The 20,709-nt window shown below is 40.1% G+C and overlaps 1 protein-coding gene across 2 annotated transcripts in view; it reads left to right on the plus strand.

Annotated features, from left to right (window-relative positions):
* FOXP1 (forkhead box P1) overlaps positions 1 to 16,202 on the plus strand; it is a 544,619-nt gene extending 528,417 nt beyond the window's left edge. For both annotated transcript variants that reach the window (XM_015418621.1, XM_015418622.1), the window contains exons 17-18: positions 6,222 to 6,388; positions 14,777 to 16,202. In XM_015418621.1, coding sequence (XP_015274107.1) covers positions 6,222 to 6,388; positions 14,777 to 14,921 — 312 coding nt within the window. In that variant the 3' untranslated portion in view covers positions 14,922 to 16,202. The remainder of the gene's footprint in view (positions 1 to 6,221; positions 6,389 to 14,776) is intronic.
* Positions 16,203 to 20,709: the final 4,507 nt, after the last annotated feature.

Below are 20,709 nucleotides of genomic sequence, written 5' to 3' on the forward strand. Positions count from 1 at the left end.
TTCCACATGAATCTTTCTAATCCTATTTTAAAGCCAAAGCATCCATGAGAAATGTATGACCCTAGTTTTAAGTTTATATCTGGGAAGGGCATTATTTAGATGTTTCATGTTATTTCTTCCCATTGTTTTAGCATTGTTGTTTGTTCATTTTCTTGTGTTTTGTTCCTAAGCTATAAATAGGAAGCTGCAGAGAGGGCCTTTCCAGACTGTATAATATTGTGAAAAAGATAATATCATTGCGGTGGGGCTCACTAGTTACCAGGTTCTTGTCTCTCTATTGCAAATCTGAGAAAAGTCCCAGGTTTTCAGAAAAATCTGAAATAAAAAAATTGGGGGATTAAATGCCCCCAAATAATATAAATTTTAAGAAACTAGTACTGTCAATGGCCGTTGCTAGGAAACCACATAGTGTTGCCAGCCTTTCACCCTTGGTGTCTGTCAATAAAAGGCAGAGGGGCAGAGCCTTTTCCAGGGATGTTTTGGCCTCTGTGGGAGAACTTACATGGCCAGGCCCACCAGCAACCACTGGGTAACTTGCTACCACCTGACTTGCATAATTCACTCAAGCCCAGCTACTTGCTACTGTTCAATAGCAGCCACCCTATGAAAGTCAGTGTGTTGCAGTGGTTAGAGTTTTGGACAAGTGTCTTAGGGAGCCATTTTCAAATCCCCAGTCTGTCATGTAAGTTTTTGAGTGACCTTGGGCCAGTTACACATTCCCAGCCTAACCTACCTCACAGGGTTGTTGTCAGGGTCAAATGAGGATAAGAGAAAGCTATAAGTTGCTATGGGTATCCATTGTGGATAAAGGCAGAGTTTAAATGAAGCAAATAAATAACAGATGTAGCTGAAAGGGGGCAGATAAAAGGTTGGTTGCTGAATCAGTGGGAAGGAGAAACGGGCATTTGTAAAGATATGGATATGGGGGTTGTCAGGAGGAGGAAAAGTGGACATTGTATGGGGAGGGGGATACAGGGAAAAGTAAAGTGCCCCACACGAGTCCTTGTGAGTTCCCCACTTATATGCCCTAATTCTCCATGCTATATAGATTGTTGCTGTACAGCTGTCACAAACCAGTGTCTGTAATATTATTGGCGCCTTACCACTTTTCCCTCCCACCAAATCCAGCACTTTAAGTCCTTTTTACATCCTTCTAAGTCTATTGGTCAGTTGGCAGTTTTTTAAAATTTTTGTAAAGACTTTCGCACCCCCCCGATCTACATCCCTTTAAATCCCACAACAAATATAGTGAATGCCAGCTCTGGAAGGCTGCCCTACCTACTTTTCACCTTTTGTTCTTCTTCTTCTTCTTCTTTCTTTCTTTTGTCTTGTGGACTTGTCTGTACAGCACTACAATTCACTTTTCTGTGATTTCTCAGAAGAACAACATTCCAAATGGCTTTGGCAGCCATTCACACTGTGGCAATGCTACCATCCATACATTGCATAGGGAGAGGAAATTCCACTGCAGGATTGGGGCTGGATCCCAGTACTGCCTCTTAGTTGGTGTTCAGAAGGCAGGTTTGTCAAGATGATCAAGATCTGATCTGTATCATAAATGCAAACAACTCTGTCTGGTGTATTGGGACTTGAACCTGGCAGACTTTCATTCTTACCCCACTTTTAGGTGGCACATAGCCAGTTACTTACTTTCAGCCTCATGGCTTGAAGTTGTGGGAATAAAATTGACTTGCCTTGCAGGATTGTCATAAGGATGAATGAAATGAGGATTGTAAAGAACCTGGCACAATACATGTGCTGTGTAAAAAAAAAAAAAAAAGAACCACTTAATCTCAATTATGCAAGTGCAAGGAAGTGATTTACCAGTTTATTGCCTTCCTCTGAAAAGCATCCATTTGGGCCCAGTTCTTGTGTTATTTATCCTGCACGTAGCTGATCTGGTCTGGCACTTACCACTTCAGACAGAGCTTTCAAAGCAGAATTTAGGATTGAGTATAGGCGGAATTTCTGCCAGTTCCCCATTCCTGCTTCTGACCCCCGATTTGTCCTCATACCATTTCAGAGTGTCCCCCTGTCCCCCAGGGATAGCATTTTAGGGAGATCAATGAGATGCAGCAGGAGGGGAGAAGCGGGAAATTTCTCTTCCACTGGTGGGAGTGCCTTCTGTTAGCAGAAAACTTAGTCTGGATCCAACCCTGTATCTGTTGAGCTAAGGGGAGACTATGGGTACGGTGGGCACTGCTTTGGCACTTGAAAAGGCACCGGTGGGGAAACAAGATCACCTGGTCCTGCTGCACCTTGCAGCATTTTTAAATGGCTAAACTCTTCTCTAAAATGACATTGGCAGCCACAGGTTGGACTTATAGCTCCCGTAACATCTAGTTTGGCCCTATGACTTTTGTCAGGTGACTAGCAAGAATGAAACCTTAGTTAGGGTACAAATGAAAAGCTCCACCAAGTGCTCTTTCTGTATTGGAACTAGTGAGGGTTAGTGCAAGCCCTGCATAATTAAATGCAAATTATGTCAAAGCAGTTTTTGCAAATGAAAATGGGAACATAGAAATTAATGTTGTCAAGATCTGGTTTATCTAAAACATCAGAGCTGTAAATGGTGACACAAAAGTGTAACCATAACTCAGTTGCTATGAATGACATACAGTATGAGCAAACTGAACATCTGCCAGTTGCCCTGAACCAAAATCCTTCTTGCATTGACTCACAGTTAACCCTGTATAGGTTATTTGCCCCAGATGTATGTTCCCACAAAGGCTGACTCCTCTGCTACCTATGAGAATGAATGTGAAGAGGCTCATAGAATGAAATAAATAGAAAATGGATCGGAGTTCTATGCAGGAGGTACCTGAAGCATTGAACAGTTTGGTTAAAACTAGTCCCATTTCTTTAAGCCTTCTGAATGCATTAGGCAAAACCTCATATTCATATTCTAAAGGTCCTGAATTCAAGCCTCAGATCGTTTTATTTATTTAGCAAGCTTATTCTCAGCTTCTCCAGGAAAATTTTTTTCTGTGGCTTCGTTTCCCCTACCTTCTCAGCTGTGGTGTTCTGTCTATGCAGTCATCTAACCCAGATCCATCCTCCTGACACTGAATCTTTTAACTGTTTTGATTGAAGTTTGTATGCATTTCTTCCCACTCTGTATATTATCCATTTTCAGTATTGCTGTGAATATGCTAGGGTACCATTTGATTAAGATATTTCTGCTTTCTGTTTTTATTATATCTTTTAAATTTTTATTGTATGCTTGTGTATGCATGCGCTGCCAAGTTGCAACTGACTTATGGTAACCTGCCCTCACCCGGCAAGGGGCTTTTAAGGCAAGTGAAAAGCAGAGGTAGTTTGCCATTACCTGCCTCTGCATAGCAACCCTGGACTTCCTTGCGGGTCTCTCATCCAAGTACTGGCCCTGCTTCCAAGATCTGACAAGATCAGACTATACCGTGCCATATAACTTTCAACAAAAACGTCCTGCTCATGGTATAAAGAAGAAGAGATTTGCTCTGTTACTACAGCTAATTCCATACGCCATACAGTCTCTTAATATGAGTGTTCTTTTGCAGAGCTATGGGTCACATTAAGGCATGAAACCCCTTAAATTTTTTGGGTAAACCTTCCTTCGGAGGGATCTTTTGCTTCCATGCCTTAGTAAGTAATAATCTAGCCGCAGACACTGCATGCAGTACAGCCATGCTATGGGTTTGCAGGAGTAGATGCTACGTAATTAAGGGTTTTTTCAGACTGCAGCTGCCTTTCACGTTTTCACACGTGTTGTGCCTCTTCTGATGATCATGCTATCAATGGGATCAGTTCAGACTTCACCTCAGGAGTTCCATCTGCTCTGGGTTGTGGATGGGTGTGTCTTTTTTTCTTTCTTTTTTTGCACATCCATTGAAGCATCTGAGTATTTCAGCAACCTTGTTCACTCTGATGAGATAATTTATTTGCACCATTGGCTTTAGTATTGCAGGGCAAACAAATGTTCCCCTAGTAAATTGGGGAATGGGCAGACTTCTCCAGCAGAGGTTGTATGTGCACGCGCACCTGTCTGCAGAATTAAGGAGCAAGAACTTTGTTTAAGATGGCCACCCTTCTCATGGTCTCCTGGGAGGGGACTGAAAACCAAGCTTCACCGGGGGGGGGCTCCTTCCGGAGTCCTGATGAAAGCACCTGGATTGAGAGATGTGGTTGATTAAGAGACGCAGCAAAGATTTCTCTTGTTTGGGGGATTTATTTCTAAATTTGCGATCGCAGAACATATGCTGTACCTTTAAATGTACTTCAACCATCTGTTAAAAATAGCACAACACAGAACGTGTGTGTGTATGAGTGCACGAACAGTGGATACTCCTCCAGGGGTTCAACAACACATCTGGTTTACAACAGAGGCAGATAAACTGGGAGCTGATGTGTCAAAAACACTGCAGTAGTTCTATACAGAGAGAGGAGACCAGACCAGACTGAGAGAGAGACCTTCGATCACTGAAACGTTTCGCTATTGAGATGCAAATTTTAAAAAAGCACCCACACCAGATATGAGATAGTTGGGATATTTACGTAGTTGTGTGAACACTAGAAAAAAACATGTTTACATCAGGCAGTACAAGTGGATTTTTAAGGTAATGTGAAAGACCCCTAAGTCTGGAGTTTATTCTGGAGTAAATTCTACATTGTAATTAATGCCTTGTGATATCTGTGTACTAACCATTCTCCAGAATGTCTTTGCTGTGGTACACTTCCACCACATATATACAAAACTTACTTGAGAGTGAACACAAACAACAATGAGTATGAGTTACTTTATATATTCTAGGAAGTGTATTCTGGGTATTCTGCCTATATTAAGGCTAACCGTATAGGACATGCACACAGACAATAATACAAACCAAGCTATTTAATTAAACATTTGTCTCTCCTCCCCTAACTTTTAGGTGAATTGATTTTATTGTACTTTTTTTAGGGAACTTTGAAGATTTTGGAGTTTTAAGATTTTGCTGTTTTTATAATAATTTTTAAAACTTCCTTTATTTTACTGTAACTTCTGATTTTGTTATTAATTTTTGAGAACCTTATTGGGTGAGAATTAAGATATAAAAGGTTAAATAAATACATATAATGTGTTCAAAGAAGCAAGCCATATGCTACAAGTAGGCAGGAGATTCCCCCCAAAATCTGTGGGTTTTGGTATAGAGTTTTGACGAAATCCTAGAACAATGTTGTTTCAGGCCCCCCACCCACCCATTTTCCCTCAGCCATCCTGTTGAGCAGTGGCAAGGAACCAAGGCCAGAGAGAACAACCTGGCCACCTTAGCTACAAGCATAGCAAAAATATATTCGGGTTCCACTGGGTAATCTGACCTTCTGACCATAAAAATGTAAATATGAATCTCTGTGGGAAGATATCCTTACCCTCTAACCCAAGTGAGGGGACTGCAATAGATAAACAGGGTGGGTGGGGAAATCCATTCCTTACCCCCACATGGAGGCTGATGTTTATCCATTTTGCCCCTGATCTCCAGAACACTTCCCTCTTTTTTACTGAGAGGAGAAAAAATCTTTCCCACTTAATGTGGTATGCCACTGCACACAGTTATTGCTTCATGTCCACTAGCATTAAGAGCCCCGTGTAAAGCATATAATAATCTTACTAATACAGTTTAGCCAACCTTTTCTTAAAATCCTTTAAATCCTTCAGCCTCATAGTGTGAAGACCATCCCCAGAGTAGCAAATTCTTATAAACATTTGAGGCTGACTAAGGATGAGCTATGATGAGAAGGCCATTTTCAGTGGCATCCCTATGGCAACAATAATGTATACACTGACCCTTAAGCCGAGGCCTACTTGGCTGAAGTTTAACAGCACCGTACACTGGATCGCTGCATAATTAATTGGTGTGTGCAAAGATCAAAAACAAAGTAATGTGACTTGCACACTGAGAAGAAGGTCCAGGACTTCACACACACACCATCATGCAGTCCCTTTTGGCTTCCCATAATTTGCATTCTCCCCTGAGGTGTGGTTTTCTTTGGTGTAGTGTAAGTAAAACTTGTGTGAGAAAAACAGAGCTGGCTGAAGTCTTAGCCACATTACAGCCAGTGATGAAACTGATGATGTGGATTTTTTATTCATTATCTTTAATGCAAACCTAGTGTAAACAGAATGAGAGTACCTTGGAACTAGTTTGTGGCACATGCATGAATGTCTGTTGCTATGACTCCTCATGTCTTGTTCCTTGACTCGACAGGCTTCAATGGCTGAGAACAGTATACCTCTGTACACTACTGCTTCCATGGGAAACCCCACTCTGGGCAGTTTAGCCAGTGCTATGAAGGAAGAGCTTAATGGTGCAATGGAGCATGCGAACAGTAATGGGAGTGACAGCAGTCCAGGACGTTCTCCTATGCAAGCAATGTAAGTAAAAAGGAATGTTGCAATTTGTTTAAATTTTGCTCTTCTGTCTCCCCTCACTCCACCTGCAAAAGTTTAATTTTTAGTCCCAGTGCTGAACAATCATTCTGAAGCTCTATATTTCAGAAATGTTTCTGTTGATTAGAAGTAGAAGGGCCATTTACCGGCTTTCATATTTCAAAAAGAAACCAGTAAACACCAGTCAGTTCAATTTGCTTGACCTATAAACCTAGATATAAAATGGCCAACTAGCTTGCCATTTAATTCCAAGACCACAGCACTACACAAATGGTAGTAAGCAAGTACATTTCTTTGTCAAAGATAATCATTACATTGTTGTTTTTTTAAAAAATATTACTATTTAAAATCAAATCCTCACATACTTTGAATGATCTGTCAGTGGCTATTGGACATGACAGCTAAAACGCAGCCTGTTCATTCAAAGACACCCTAGCCTCTCTTTGAGCTGGGATCACACCACACTCAGGATGGCCCTCAAAATATTGTATTGTTTATAGGCTTCCAAAGCTATATGATTAGCCACTGTTGGAAACTGAACGCTGAGTTTGGTGGACCTAAAATAACAACACAACACTCATTTTTTATGGCAATGGCAAGAGTGACTAGACTGTGGAGTACAATGGGTTAGGTTCAGGCAGTGTTTCAGCTGGTGAAAAAGGACTGATGGGGGGACCCCTTTGACATCCCCCCCCCAAATGCTATTCTGAGGATCACAGGACCTTTATGGATAAAATTAGTATTGGATCAGGGCTGTGATCAGGAGAGAAATTGGGCAGGATTGAATGAAAAATCTGGCTGAATCCAACCCCTTATTTAGTTTAGGTGTCTTCAAGTTTAGACGCATACTTCCAAGCTGTGCCTAGCTGTATGATCCATATAGTTTTGTTTTTACAAGAATGCTGATATTTATATGAGGCAAAATCCTGTGTTGGTTATCTACTTTCACCTGTTCAGTGGAAACTTTCAGATGTATGGAATAAGTATCATCCCATATGTGGTACAAGGAGAGTGTGGTGATGCCAGCAATTCATTGTAGTGCCTGAGGTCCAGAAATTACATATTGGTTAGCTGTCGTTTCAAAGAAAAGCAGGAGCTGACCCATTTTTATTCAAAATCCTTTGCTACATTTTGAAAGGTACTATGAATGACTGAGGCAAGCTGTATCTTAAAGCGTGACCATGAAATTATTGGTCCTATTGCCAAAAGATCACATAGCCAATTAATAAACTGGTTGAAAGAATTAATTTGTAGCCCTTCTACTTCAAAGCAGTATGAATAAGGCATTGACAAAAGTAGGTCTAAATCAAAAGGTAGGAAAACATTAACCTAACGCCACCCTAATAATTAGTTGTGACGGTAATTAGCATTTAATGCTTTAAAAAAAAGTTTCCCACCTGCATAATATGTTGAGCAGGGGGTAGAGGAGACAGGAAATCTGAGGCTCTTAAAACTTTGATATTTCAGCATTTTAAATCAGTGCGCATTGTGCTTTGAAAAAAAATCTTTAAAGATGGCAACATTCATTTTTAATTAATAATTAATTCGAACATTGTCTTTTGCCATTTACTTCAAAACATTTGAATGTGTTTAGCTTTTATAGGGATTGTTTGTGCAGTATTAATTAGCATTCCCAAAGTAGAGTGACATGACACACTTTTAGCACTGTTTCAATGGATTCCACTTGAGGCAATTTTTAGTCACAAATACGTTTGTGCTTTTGCATGACAATGTTAAGGGTTTGATAGTTCCTTATATTGGGGGAGTTTCTGGGATGTGAAATTTTTCAGGTGGAAGGCATCTGGGTTTTGTGTCGCAAAAGTACTTAAATGATGCACATAGGGAATCCTTGAAGCTTTCTTTTTTTAAGATTATGAGAAGAATTATTGAAAACAATAAACCGATAGCCAGAGCTTTTATTATGGGGAGGCATTATTACACTAGTGTGCGTGGGAGAGGGTAGGGCTGCCAGATCCTCACTATACTAAACCCTGTTTGGACGGGGCATGATGATATCATGGGTGGGGCTTGGTGATGTCACACTGAATAATTGAATAGTAATACTTCCATACCCCAAAGGGTATGGGCCACATGGATGTGTTCGCAATTCATGTAGGTTTGAATGTATAGGCTATATAGTGGCCTAAAAAAATTAAAATAACATAGACACTAAATGTGTGCTACACGTAAAATACAGTTGTTGGTTTTTAAGTAGTCGTGCATAGAAGTCTTACACTGTAGATACATGGTTTCTCCTATCAGCTACCCAGGGACAAGTGATTTGTTTATTATCATACTATGAGCCCTTTGTTGATTTAATTAGCGTATCTACATCCTTCTCTCAAGAGACGTTTATTGTGGGATAGGATTCAAAATTGTGTTGGGAGAGCTTGGGCTGAGTGGATAGGGAGATAGCAAGCAGCTGGTCTGGAGAAGTGACAGACTGAGACAATAAAAATTAAAATCGGGCATACAGTAATAATATGCAGTACTAGAATGTCCACCTTAAGAGCCAAATAACCCAATAACCCATACAATAACCCATACACACACGCACACATAAACTGTGCAGATATTCCACTCAAGAAGGAAGACAAGAGGCCAACAGAGTGAAGTGTAAAAGGGAAGGTAGAGCTGGTCATAACAGCCAACGTATACAAGTTTAGGTAGGGGCCTGAATGTCCAGGTAGAAAATAATCCCAAAAGATAGTTCTAGGGGGAGATACGATCTGTGTAAAGCCACGGTGGGGGGAAATTAAAGCTGCTGCACAAACATGGATGGTTTGGAGCAGGTTAAAAATATACTTCAAGAATTGGTTCTGGCTCCAATTACAGGGCCAGCGACCACTACTAAAAATAGCCTTGAGAATTGAGGCCAGGACATGGTGAGCTAAGAGGCATACCCCTGGATTAGGGTAACCAGGTCCTTACCTCTCATCAGTGGGGAACTTTAAGGGGCATTCCAGGAGGGAGTGGGGACTCCCCAATATGATGATGTCATGCATAAGTAATGTCATCACATTGGGGACATGGCGCCTGCTCACATGAAACCATTTAAAGAAAAGCTTCCCTTTAAATGGTTTTTTTACAAGCGGGGATTGACTGCCCACCCGCGCCTAAACTCCAGGTGACAAATTAAAGGGAAGTTTTCCTTTAAATGTTTTCTTGTGAGCGGGGCCCACCCACACATGAATTCCAAGTGGCAAACTCACCACTTGGAGTTCAGGTGTGTGGCCAGCGGTAGCCCCTCTCCCTCCCCTCTCAAGGATTTAAAGGATTTTCCAGGATGTCATAGTCTGGGGAACTCCTACAAGATAATGACTCAGCCCTACGCCACCTTCCTGAGTAGATATAAATTACCTGCCTACCATTTTTCTTCTCACCTTGATACAGAGAGTACTCCATCCCTCTGTGTTATACCTCTGAGGATGTCAGTCACAGCTGCTGGCAAAATGTCAGGTCCAGCAATGCCAAGACCACATCCATACAGCCCAGAAAATCTGCAACAACTTATAATGTTAGCTAGATAAAATGATATGCCAGCATTCAGTGCAAACTACTGGTGCCATAGTAGGTAGTTATTGTCTATGCACTCAGATTTCCATTTTGCACCTTTTTACAGGGATATGTTTCTTTTCCTTTGCAAAATTGACTTCCCAGCCATAAAGTAAATTGTTTTTAACCATGCTGGTATATTGGAATAGATCAAGCCTTAAACTTTATCACAAACTTGTTAACATGACAACTAAGCAAGTATAACACTCCAGCAGAAATCTTACTGCCGTTCATTGCATTTTATGACGTACTGAAATGCCTCTGCTTCCCACTCTCCCCCCAGTCGTTTGAAACATGAGAAACTAGTTGCATAATTACAGCTGGAGGATATAACACTTTCATTTGGACATGCTTCAAAGGTAGCCACAGAGCAAATGGTTGGGTGCTGTGTGAGCCCACAGTGGCTTTAAACAAGTTAGCTTTATTAAACGCTTCTCTCTTCCTGGAGTGGACAAAAGAATTAGTCAGATGTGAAAAGAAGGAACCTGCAGTCAGTAAAGTTATTTATAGTTAACCCTTTTCGGAAGCAAAAAAAATGTCCCAGCAAAAGGGAATGGTGGGAAATTCTGAGACCAAGTAAGGATAAGAAAAGCATTTTTGAATTCTAGTACCAGCCTTTGGTGACTACTTTGTGTCTTTCTCTTCTTTTTTTCATTTCCATCTGTTAAGATGGTGTTTTTTAATACTGGAATTCAAAGCAGCGTACATAGTATAAAAGACTCCACCTTCTGAGTCTGAAAGATTCCAAACAGTGCCATCTGAAGCACAGCTACACCCTTCACTGAAATCAGTGGGCTTAGAAGGGTCCACCTCTGCTTACAATTGTACTGTTTGAGAGTACTGCATTTTCACAGGCCTCATTAATGATCAAATAACAGCAAAGGGGACCATGATAGTTTACAGCTTGCACATGCTAGGCAAACTGTGTACCAAAATGTGTCCTGAAATCAATATATAACAAAGAGCACTCATCATATGAAACTTCTGTATATTGAATTAGACCACTGGACCATTTAAGCCAGCATGGTCTACTCTTGCCGGCTTGCCTCTCCAAGTTCTTAGGAAGCACACACTTTTTCTAGCACTTTTAATGAAGATGTCATAACCTAAACCAGGGCCTGATGTGCACAAAACATGTGCTGTACTGGTGTGTGCTGTGGTCCCTCCCTGTAAATTCTCACTGTACCTAGAACAATATACTGTGTATACATTATGGCATATATAATTATAACGTTTGTTGTGGAAGAGGATTAAAATAATAGGCGTATAGATGAAATTCAAATTGTGAACATTTGGTAGCTGCTGTTTATTTACAGTGGTGCTTCAGCGTCATTCAACCCATACCAGGCAAAGTAAAGGCTGCAAAGAGAAATGGGGGGAGGGGAATTCTTCTAATACTGCCTCCACATCTAGACCCCATTCAGAAGTCACTTTAATCTGATATGAGGAGGTATTAGAAACTCAGCATGATGCATGATTTGAAATCCTTGGATAGCCAGAGTCTTACCTGGTTTTTATTTTTTGATGGTTCATCTGCATGAATAAAAATCTGTTTTCTGCACTCAGATTATTTTCTGAGGCAATATACCATGCCTTTGGCAGAGCTTGCCTTTGTAGCATATTGCCATGTCTTGGCATCTTTTGCTTTGAAAGCACCCTCACACCAGTTCTTTATCAATGGAGGAGAAGCAGTCTGTGTCTGCATACCTAGATTATTATTTGTATAGAGTTCTAGAATTATACCATTTTGCGTAGAGAGAAATGTCATAACTACTTTCATAGTCTGCGTAGTAACTGCTTTGTCTGAATTAAAGTGAAACAGATCAGATATATGAAGGCCCTTTATGACAGAAAAAAGAATATGAACTCTTGGAAACACGGTTTTCCAAGGAGTTGGAGGGGGTTTTCCAAAGAGGTTTTGATGAGATTGTAATTACTCCACGATATCATTACACAGTTCACACTTACCTTTTGCTAGTGACCGCCGGTTGTATCCTACAGATGTTTTGTGATAGAAGATGGATCTTTCTTTGCCTTTGTCCTCAACCTCCTCCTGTGACCCCTGAAAAGGTATTGCCAGGGAGACCCTTGCGGCCAGAAACAGCCAAGCACACTGGGAGCGGCTGTGAGGAGTGAAATCGGGCTTGATCACCTTTCCTCCCTCTGCTCTCAGTGGAATATCTGCAGGATACAACCCCATGAGTTTGTATGAACACTCCAATCAGAGGTTACTCTTTAATTCTATGTACCTTAATTGATACCTGGGTTCAAGGTTTTACCACATTAGCAATCCAGGCAGTTTACTGGGTTGCCAGGGTACATCTGCAACCATGACAATAAAATAATTTCCCCTCCAAATCCTAATTGTTATAGCTGCTTTCATGTTTACAATCAAAAGATTGTTCCTCCCATATGCAGATGGAAAAAAGTCCGGAGAGAAGCATCGCTGTGTGTTAATCAGTCCTGCAGGCTGACACTTACACGGCAGTTGCCAAACCAGTGCCAGATCTTCTGCATCCTTGTGTTTCTCAAAGTGCTCCTTTGTTCAGAAACAAAACATGGAAAGCAATGTGTGGTTGTTTAGAAAGTTAAAGCAATGAGCTAACGGTTGTAAGGATGGTAGCTTGCCTGGTCTGTTTAGATTAGATCCAAAGTAACTCTTGCGAAAATGGAAGGCACTTCTGCCCATGCAAGTTATTGCAGTCGCTCTGGATTTCCACTTTAAACTGCAGCCTTTTGAGTGGTGCAGAGGAAATAGGAAGGCAGCAAAGACCCATCCTGGAAACAAAGCTCAGCAGAAAAGCTTTTGCAGGAAGTAATAGGAAGGTGAGGCAAATGCCTTCATATTTACCGAGTAATGTACAGTTTATGAGTCTGTACTGGAGAAAAGACTTGTAGAGGTGTTCTCGACTACTGGTAGAAGGTGGTGGTGCGTTCAGGATATCATGAGATAGCCGTCACCAGTGAATGCTAGCTTGAAAATTTGGAGCACAAATATTTAGTTATTAATGCCCTTGTGTGGCTTGCTTGTGTTTCGCACATATATCAGCTTAGTTTTCTCTTGTAGTGTGATTGCTGGTTACACCACTGCTGGTTGGCTTTGCCCCCCCTATAAATCGTGATGCTAATCATTGTAACAGCAGCAATTGATTCTTGGCTTCTTGCAGCTTCCTTGTGGTCCACAGGAGAAGTAGCATTTACTCTAAATTTATAACCACTAAGGTGAAAGTTCAGACACTGAATGCTGGGTCTTTCTTTCTTTCTTTCTTTCCTTCCTTCCTTCCTTCCTTCCTTCCTTCCTTCCTTCCTTCCCTTTCCTTTCCTTTCCTTTCCTTTCCTTTCCTTTCCTTTCCTTTCCTTTCCTTTCCCTTCCTTTCTTTCTTTCTTTCTTTCTTTCTTTCTTTCTTTCTTTCTTTCTTTCTTTCTTTCTTTCTTTCTTTCTTTCTTTCTTTCTGTGACCCAATGGAAGGGTAAAACTTCACCCATTACAGCGTCCAGTGATTCAGACTATGTACATCCCATTTTGGAAACATAGACCCCATGCTTTATTTTAAGGGATTGTATTCAATCTTGATTATTTAGTAACCAAAGAGATTTTCCCAGATGGGTTGTGTTATTACTGTATTCATGATATTGCCAATAAAATCAAACTTCCTTTCATAAAGTCTCTTAACAAGACACTACTTACTTGCAGGGGTATTTTGCATATCAAAAGCTACCAAATAACAACAAAAGGAAAGGAAGGGTAATTTGTATTTGTAAAGGGGGTTGTTGTGAATATGATTTACGGACAACATTTTTCAATTGTTATCATGCCCATTTTGTATAATCAACCCTTGTTCCCCTGTGGGTTATTCACGTGCTCTTCTATAATGAGAAATTTGGCAGATCTCATCTCTTTAGTGCATCCTTAGTGCCCACCACGAGCTGAGGATCATGTTCTGCCTTGTTTACAGCTGACAGTGTTATTATTCTCATTAGGACTCTGCTTTCTTATCATATTGTTGTGTTGAGCGAGCCTTTTCCTCTCCGTTTGTGTTTCCTGGCAGGGCTTTTCTTCCCTTATTGACAGTTTGTAAAAATATGCATTAATTTGGAGTTTAAAGCATGTATCATGGTGTCTCTTTGCTGTGTTTGCTTGAAGTTGATTAATGATAGAACCTCACTTGGGGTCGTCCTCTGGAGACTTGCCTCACAGGTTCTGCATGTTAACTAGAGCAGCAGAACACACAGCAACTGATGATTAGCTCAGCCTCCAGAAGCTCAGCGGGCTGATAAACCACTGTTTTTGCTTTACAGATGCTTATTTCATTTATTTATCTGAAGATTGTATTAATCAAGCTAATGTGTCACTCGAGAGCATTTTCTCTAAGCCCTATGAAGAAACCATAGAGAAGCAAGGACTTTTTTTTTTTTTTGCTCCACTGAACCTCTGTGTTTCTATTCATGTGGGGCTTTCTTTTTACTTTTGCAGCCAAGCTAGGATCCACTGTGTGGAAAAATACAGGGGGAGGGAAGTTTTCACAAGCCTCATAATCATCTCTCCTTTTGTTATGATTGATTGTACTGGTGGCAGATATCTTCCTCATTAGTTAAAGGAATGATCTTTTCTGGATTTTCATAACACCTTGAAAAATTAAACCCCACTTTCTCCACCAAAAAAGATCAACTGTTTTTATGATCCCAAACTTAGTAAATGTTTTTGTTATACAAAACCGAATGTTCTCCAAATTGTTCATTGCTCTTTCCTACCCACGGGCTTTAAAGAGAGGAGTTAGCAGCCAGCCCATGTTTCTTTTTCTTTTCTATTTTTCACAGGCACCCTGTGCATGTTAAAGAAGAACCATTAGATCCAGATGAAAATGAAGGACCACTATCTTTAGTGACCACAGCCAATCACAGTCCAGAGTGTGATCACGACAGAGATTATGACGACGAAAATGTAAACGAGGACATAGAATGAGTGTGTCTGTGGTCGGGATCCTGTGAATGAAGATTGTGGGGAGGGAGGAAAAAAAAACACATACTTCAAAATTAGCTGTGAAATCTCTCCCCTTTATTGTACAGTCTGGAGGATACTCTCGGTCCATTTTGACAGCTATAAAATATGTTAACTCCTAGTGCCATCAAGTATCCCATTTGGGAATATTTTTGATTTTTCTACTTTTTGTTGAGAAAAAAAAGGAATTTGTACTCTGTGCATTGGATGGACTTGTTTGGTACTTGGGATTCCCTCTCACAGTCAACATCAGTGTTGTAAATTTATTCAACCGATTCGACTATTTGGCAGCAGACTTTGGACTGCGGTTCTTCCAGTTTGGGACACTGAAGACATCAAGCTGAGCATGTACACATAAATTGCAGATCAAGCCTTTGCCCAGATTTTAAGGATTCCAATGGACAACATATTTGCACAGAATCGCATGTTGATTATCACTGCCTTTTACTTTGGGTTTGTTTTTGTTTTGCTTCCATTTGGGATGGGGAAGTGAGTCTGCGTGTGTGCGTGTGTGCACGTATGTATGTGCACATGTGAGTATGTATACACAATAGGGGTTAAACGAAAATTCTCCCCAGCTTTGTAGTGTATAGCTTTGATTCCCCTCCTCCCCCACTTCTCCTACACCATTTTAAGTTCTGACCTCAGGCCTCAGGAGGGCCAGGGCCTTTTGAGGCTTAATGTTTTCTGTACTTTTGTGATGAATGTTTATTAGGTGTTTTTATTATACAAAGCTGAATGTCCTTTGAATTGTTTGTAGTTCTTTTTTTTCTGCCATTCATTCCAGTTTCCTTCATTTTCGATAGCTATGGGAAACATTCCATTTGGGGATATGTCCCCCCCCCTTTAGAAAAAAAGAAGGTTCTCGTGTCGCTGCTCTAATCCATGTGCAAAGTTATCTCCCAACAGAAAGCAAGGCAGTACTGCAAGAGTGAGAATGAAAGGCAAACCAGCAGAGAAATTGTGTAGGACGTGGAGCAAATTTATTCCACAAAGCAGTATGTGTTGTCATTGTTTTGGAGGTTGTTTTTATTTTGCAGAAATGATGGTTATTAACAAATATTACAAAACGGAACAGCACAAAAAAAAATCCTGAACATGCAGCACCCAACCGTTTATTTTGTCAATAATAAATTGTGCAACATCAGGCTATTCTTTTCATATCATGAGTTTCTGGGCCATCAAACCTATCTAGGATATCTAAAATGACCATATTGCATACCTAAACATGTATTATGGTTTGCACTTGCAAATAGGAATTGTAGAGCATTGTGTATGGTGTTTGATTTTTTTTTAACCAAGTTAAACAGTTCAAGGACTGCTAAGTAGCATACATTTCTTTTGGATATTGATTAGATTTCAGGTGGAAACTTGTTGGGAAGTCAAGAAAACTAGTCATAAAGTGTTAATAATTTTAACTGGGCAAATTCTGTTACTGCAGTTAAGATTGTTATGCAATAGCACACCAACCAGTATGGAAAAAAATGAACAATTGGAAACCTGTGGGTGAATTGGCACTGAGGCTTCTGTTGCAAGGGAACAGTGTTCTTCAGAGCAAATGCATGCCGACAACTGATGTTAAAGCATCAGTACCCTTAATCACTGGACACGAAACACTTCTTGTCCTCCAACCACTTCTCTGTAGCTCACTTATTTATGTTGGACTATAGCTTTTTTTATTTCAAAAGCCTTTCAGATCTTAATTTATACTCTTACTTTGTACCCTTCCCCCCCTAAAATTACCAAAGAATATTACACAAAGGTAAATTATGTTCTCTGTTATATGCTTTATCTTATGAAGCCAAATATCCTCTTATTGTTGATCAAAGGAGGTGAAAGAATTTAGAAGCAAATGACAAGATATGGGCTATGGCTAACCTGAGAAGGAAAAACTGCTCCATTATTAGGGTATAATTTAAAAGACCAAGTAGATGGCTGAACCAAAGTTGTGGGTTTTTTTTGTGTTCCTTTACCATGACCAAATGAATTACTGCAATGAGAGAGCTTTTGAGGCTAAAATTAGGGAACAGTATTAAGTGGAGGGAGCATCCAAGGGCAGCTTTCCATCTTGGGGGAAGAAAAAAAAAAGAATAGTCTGTTGTTCTTTTCCAGAAAAATTAGAGTATCTGAGAAAGGTGAGGAGACAGTTCTGTAATCTACGGAGGACTTCCCATGACTTAAACTGGGCCATCTAAGAATATCTCATGAAATTATTTAATCCTTTTCATTTGGTCGTTGGCCTTTAGTAATCCTATTCACTTTTGTTAAAAGCCACTGCCAGGAGAATTTCTTTTTAAATTTGGTTTATGAGCGCAAGATTTTAGTGTGATGGTGACTGTTGTTTTCCCCCTTTGGTCAGCATCTTTAATGTGGAATAACACTCCTGTCCCCTTGTAAGCCTTGATACCATTTGAGTCAGTGGGATAGTTGTCAGTAAATTCCAACTGGATGCAGATTGTGTTCTTTGCTGACAGTTAAATATTTAAAGTCTTAATGGCCATTTTCAAACTGCCATTGTACTCAGTTTTAGTAACTGGTTGCTAATGGATTTTTTCTGTCATTTTAGACAGACCCATTTTAGTAACCAGCTGCTAGCAGAATTTATTTATCTGTTCATACAAACCCGCTTGCATCGAGTTAACAAAGCGTGGTTGAGCCGCTTTTGAGGGAAACTGCTTTCTTCCATTTTCTACCCCTTTTTTGCACTTCTGAATCGCTGTGGTGTGCTGTTTAAAATGTCCATAGCGCTTCCTAAAATGCCACTTCCCCCCCACCCTTTTTTGCTTCCTAAAATGCTACTTTCCCACCACCCTTTTTCACTGTGTGATCTTCCGCAGACTTTTTTACCATTCTAAATTGAGTGCTCTAGTGATAAACCAAGAGAGCACTTCAGTGCTATCATGGCACCATTGAGATGCCGCTATAGAGTCAATGAAGTCAGTGGAGTCAAGGCATCTCAGTGGTGCCGCTATAGCACTGAAGTGTTCTATTGGTTTAGCGCTGATTCAGTGGAGTCAAGGCATCTCAGGGGTGCCACTATAGCATTGAAGCGGTATATTGGTTTAGCTCTATAGTGCTCAATTTAGAATGTTTTTTTTTTTAAAGCTCCAAGGGAGATTACGCGGCAAAAGGGGGCAGGGAAAAAATGGCACTATTTGAAATGACCATAGTGCTTCAGAGGCAGGTCATTAACGGAAGGAAATTCGCTGTATGAAACCCCTGTCCCTGTATCGCTTTACTTAAAATCAGGCCAACAATGAATGACATCCAGTTTAGAACTGTTATATGAAAATCTTCAATACTTTTTTCCTCTTTTCCTTTGCTGATTTTTTTGTTCCATTTAGAGAAGGGCAGTCTGTAGTCACTTCAAACATTATCGAAACAAGCCTTATTCAGGCAGCTCCATGACGTGCAGGAGGTAGCCAGATGGGAGCACGAGAAGGTATCCCCTGTGCTTCAAAACTGAGTGGTTTTGCTGGTTAGCTTGGTATTCAAAAGGGGATAAAAATCTGGTAGATTAGTTCATTCTCCGCATGTGTAGCTAGACATGAGTAAAGATAACAGCATGAGAAACTGTTAGTACGCATACCTCAGTTCAAACTGTTAGGGAATGAGTAAATAATAAAAAATAAAAAATACATTTCACTCAGTTGCACTTAGTTGTATGTCTTGCATGCATAGTCTAAAGACTGTAGCAAAATAATTAAAAAGAAAAGGAAATAAAAAAATTAGACTTACCATACCATGCAGGTATCACTATCCTGCAAAAGAACCAAGAGAAGGAAAAAAAATCTCAGGCTTTACATCAAGCAAACACTATTTTTTACAAATTTCTGATTCTGTGTCCCTTTGGATATAAAAAAATTTGCTCCTATGGGTTGGGGTTTATTATGTTGTACATATATAGCCCAAATGTGTCTCTGTGATCATTTGTCTTTTTGGTGGGTGGGAGATGGGGGTGGGGTGGCAAGGGAAGGAAGGATGGAGGAGAAAGTCCTTTTTTAAAAAAAATTAATGATTCCTCAAAAGGAAAAAATGCATACCTGTTTGTCAAACCACCTTTTGCTTTCTGTGCAACTGCTTTATATTAACTATTCTTTAAAAATGCTTTGGGGGAAAATCCTACTGTATGTAATGGAATTGCAGAATATGCTGCACATGTATTTTATTTAGCTATCCTTGCTTTAAGACTATTGGATGACATTTGCTGACATGTGGGAGAAAATCCCGGATGCTTTGTTTTGGTTTTGCCAGCCCCCCCCCCCTTTTGGCATCTAAAATGTAACATAGTTGACAGATGATTCCTCTCCCCCTTATGGATCGAATGATTTTTGTACAGGTTTTTGTTGTTGTTGTTTTATGCTGTTATTGTTTTTTTAAAAAAAATACTTTCCTCACCCCCCACCCCCTTCTGTTATCCTACCACTGCCTATTTCTGGCTCTCTTAAAGAAAAAGGAAAAAAAAGTTGTTTCAAAAATGTTTCCTCCTCCTGCAGTAAATACTTTGCATGATGAATTCCGAGGTCACACTTTCAAAGTTTATCAGTGAAGTAGTGATTAATAATGAGAGTGTCAAAATTATTGAACTTTTGTATAAAAAAATACTTTACAAGGTGCCAAGATGTAAAGACAATTTGTTACATGTTTTTTTTTCTTTTTTTCTCAAAGGAAAGCATACAATACAAAAGTAGTACCATGTATCAGGTAAACTGTTGTCAGGAATGAGAGTCAACGCCTCCCTTCCTCCCACACACACTCTCTCCATCCCTCTCATCCACTCTCTCTCTGTGTCACAAAAATATACACAGCTTTACAGACCTAGTGGAGCCCCCTTCCCTTCCCAGATAAATAAGCAGTGCTGCTGTTAAGCTACTGTGATATAGGAGGAAGGGTATTCTCCAACAGGTGGACTCCAGAAATGGAGAAGCAGGCACATAGCCCCCTGTGCTTCAATTGCACAGCTCCTCCTCCCCCCCCCCAAAAAAAACCAATACCCTGTATGCAGCCCCTAAGGGATTAATGTGCTGGTTACCCCCTAAACAACTTTTTGCAACTGTGGTGGAAGAGATCCCCACATAACTGCGTTCCCGTCTCTGGATCAGGCCAGAACATGTCATCAGAAACATAAAACATACTGGATTTCTTCATCAGAAGTAGGAAGAAAGAGAAAGTTGATACTTGTGTTAAAGGGGGGGGTGGCTTTTTAGTCCCCTTTGGAGAATGCAACCATAGTACCCATAACTAGATATCAAGATAGGAGAAGTAAGTGATGGGGAAGGGGAGGGAGGGGTATTATTCTACAAATAATACAGATCATTAGATATTTTATATATAAATATATCAAAGTTCTTAAAGAACCTAATTTTAAACTATTGTAGTTTTCAGAATGCTGATGAGCTACATTCCTTATAGCATGGAGAATGTGTGTTACACTCTTTTGAAAAGCCTTTGGTACCTTTTGGTTAATGTATTTGGAGAAAGTTTTAGGTGTTACAGAAATAATTTCTCATTCTAGTCTTGGAGAGTTAACATTTGCAGATCTGTTCTCCATCTTGAACTAGCCCAGAGTAGGTTACAGAATTATCTCCTTCCCATAAGCCTTGATGAAAATGGTACAGTCCAGACTGTTAGCATGGTGCTTCATGTGTATGTGCTGCCAGTAACAAGATTCCCCTTTTTATTTTTCAATCTTTCTTTTTTTGAGGCATACAAGAAACTCGTTCCTTACATCAACTGTAATTCCATCATTCCA

The sequence above is a fragment of the Gekko japonicus genome, unplaced genomic scaffold, assembly GCF_001447785.1.
Source record: "Gekko japonicus isolate JY-2015 unplaced genomic scaffold, Gekko_japonicus_V1.1 scaffold483, whole genome shotgun sequence".
NCBI lineage: Eukaryota > Metazoa > Chordata > Lepidosauria > Squamata > Gekkonidae > Gekko > Gekko japonicus.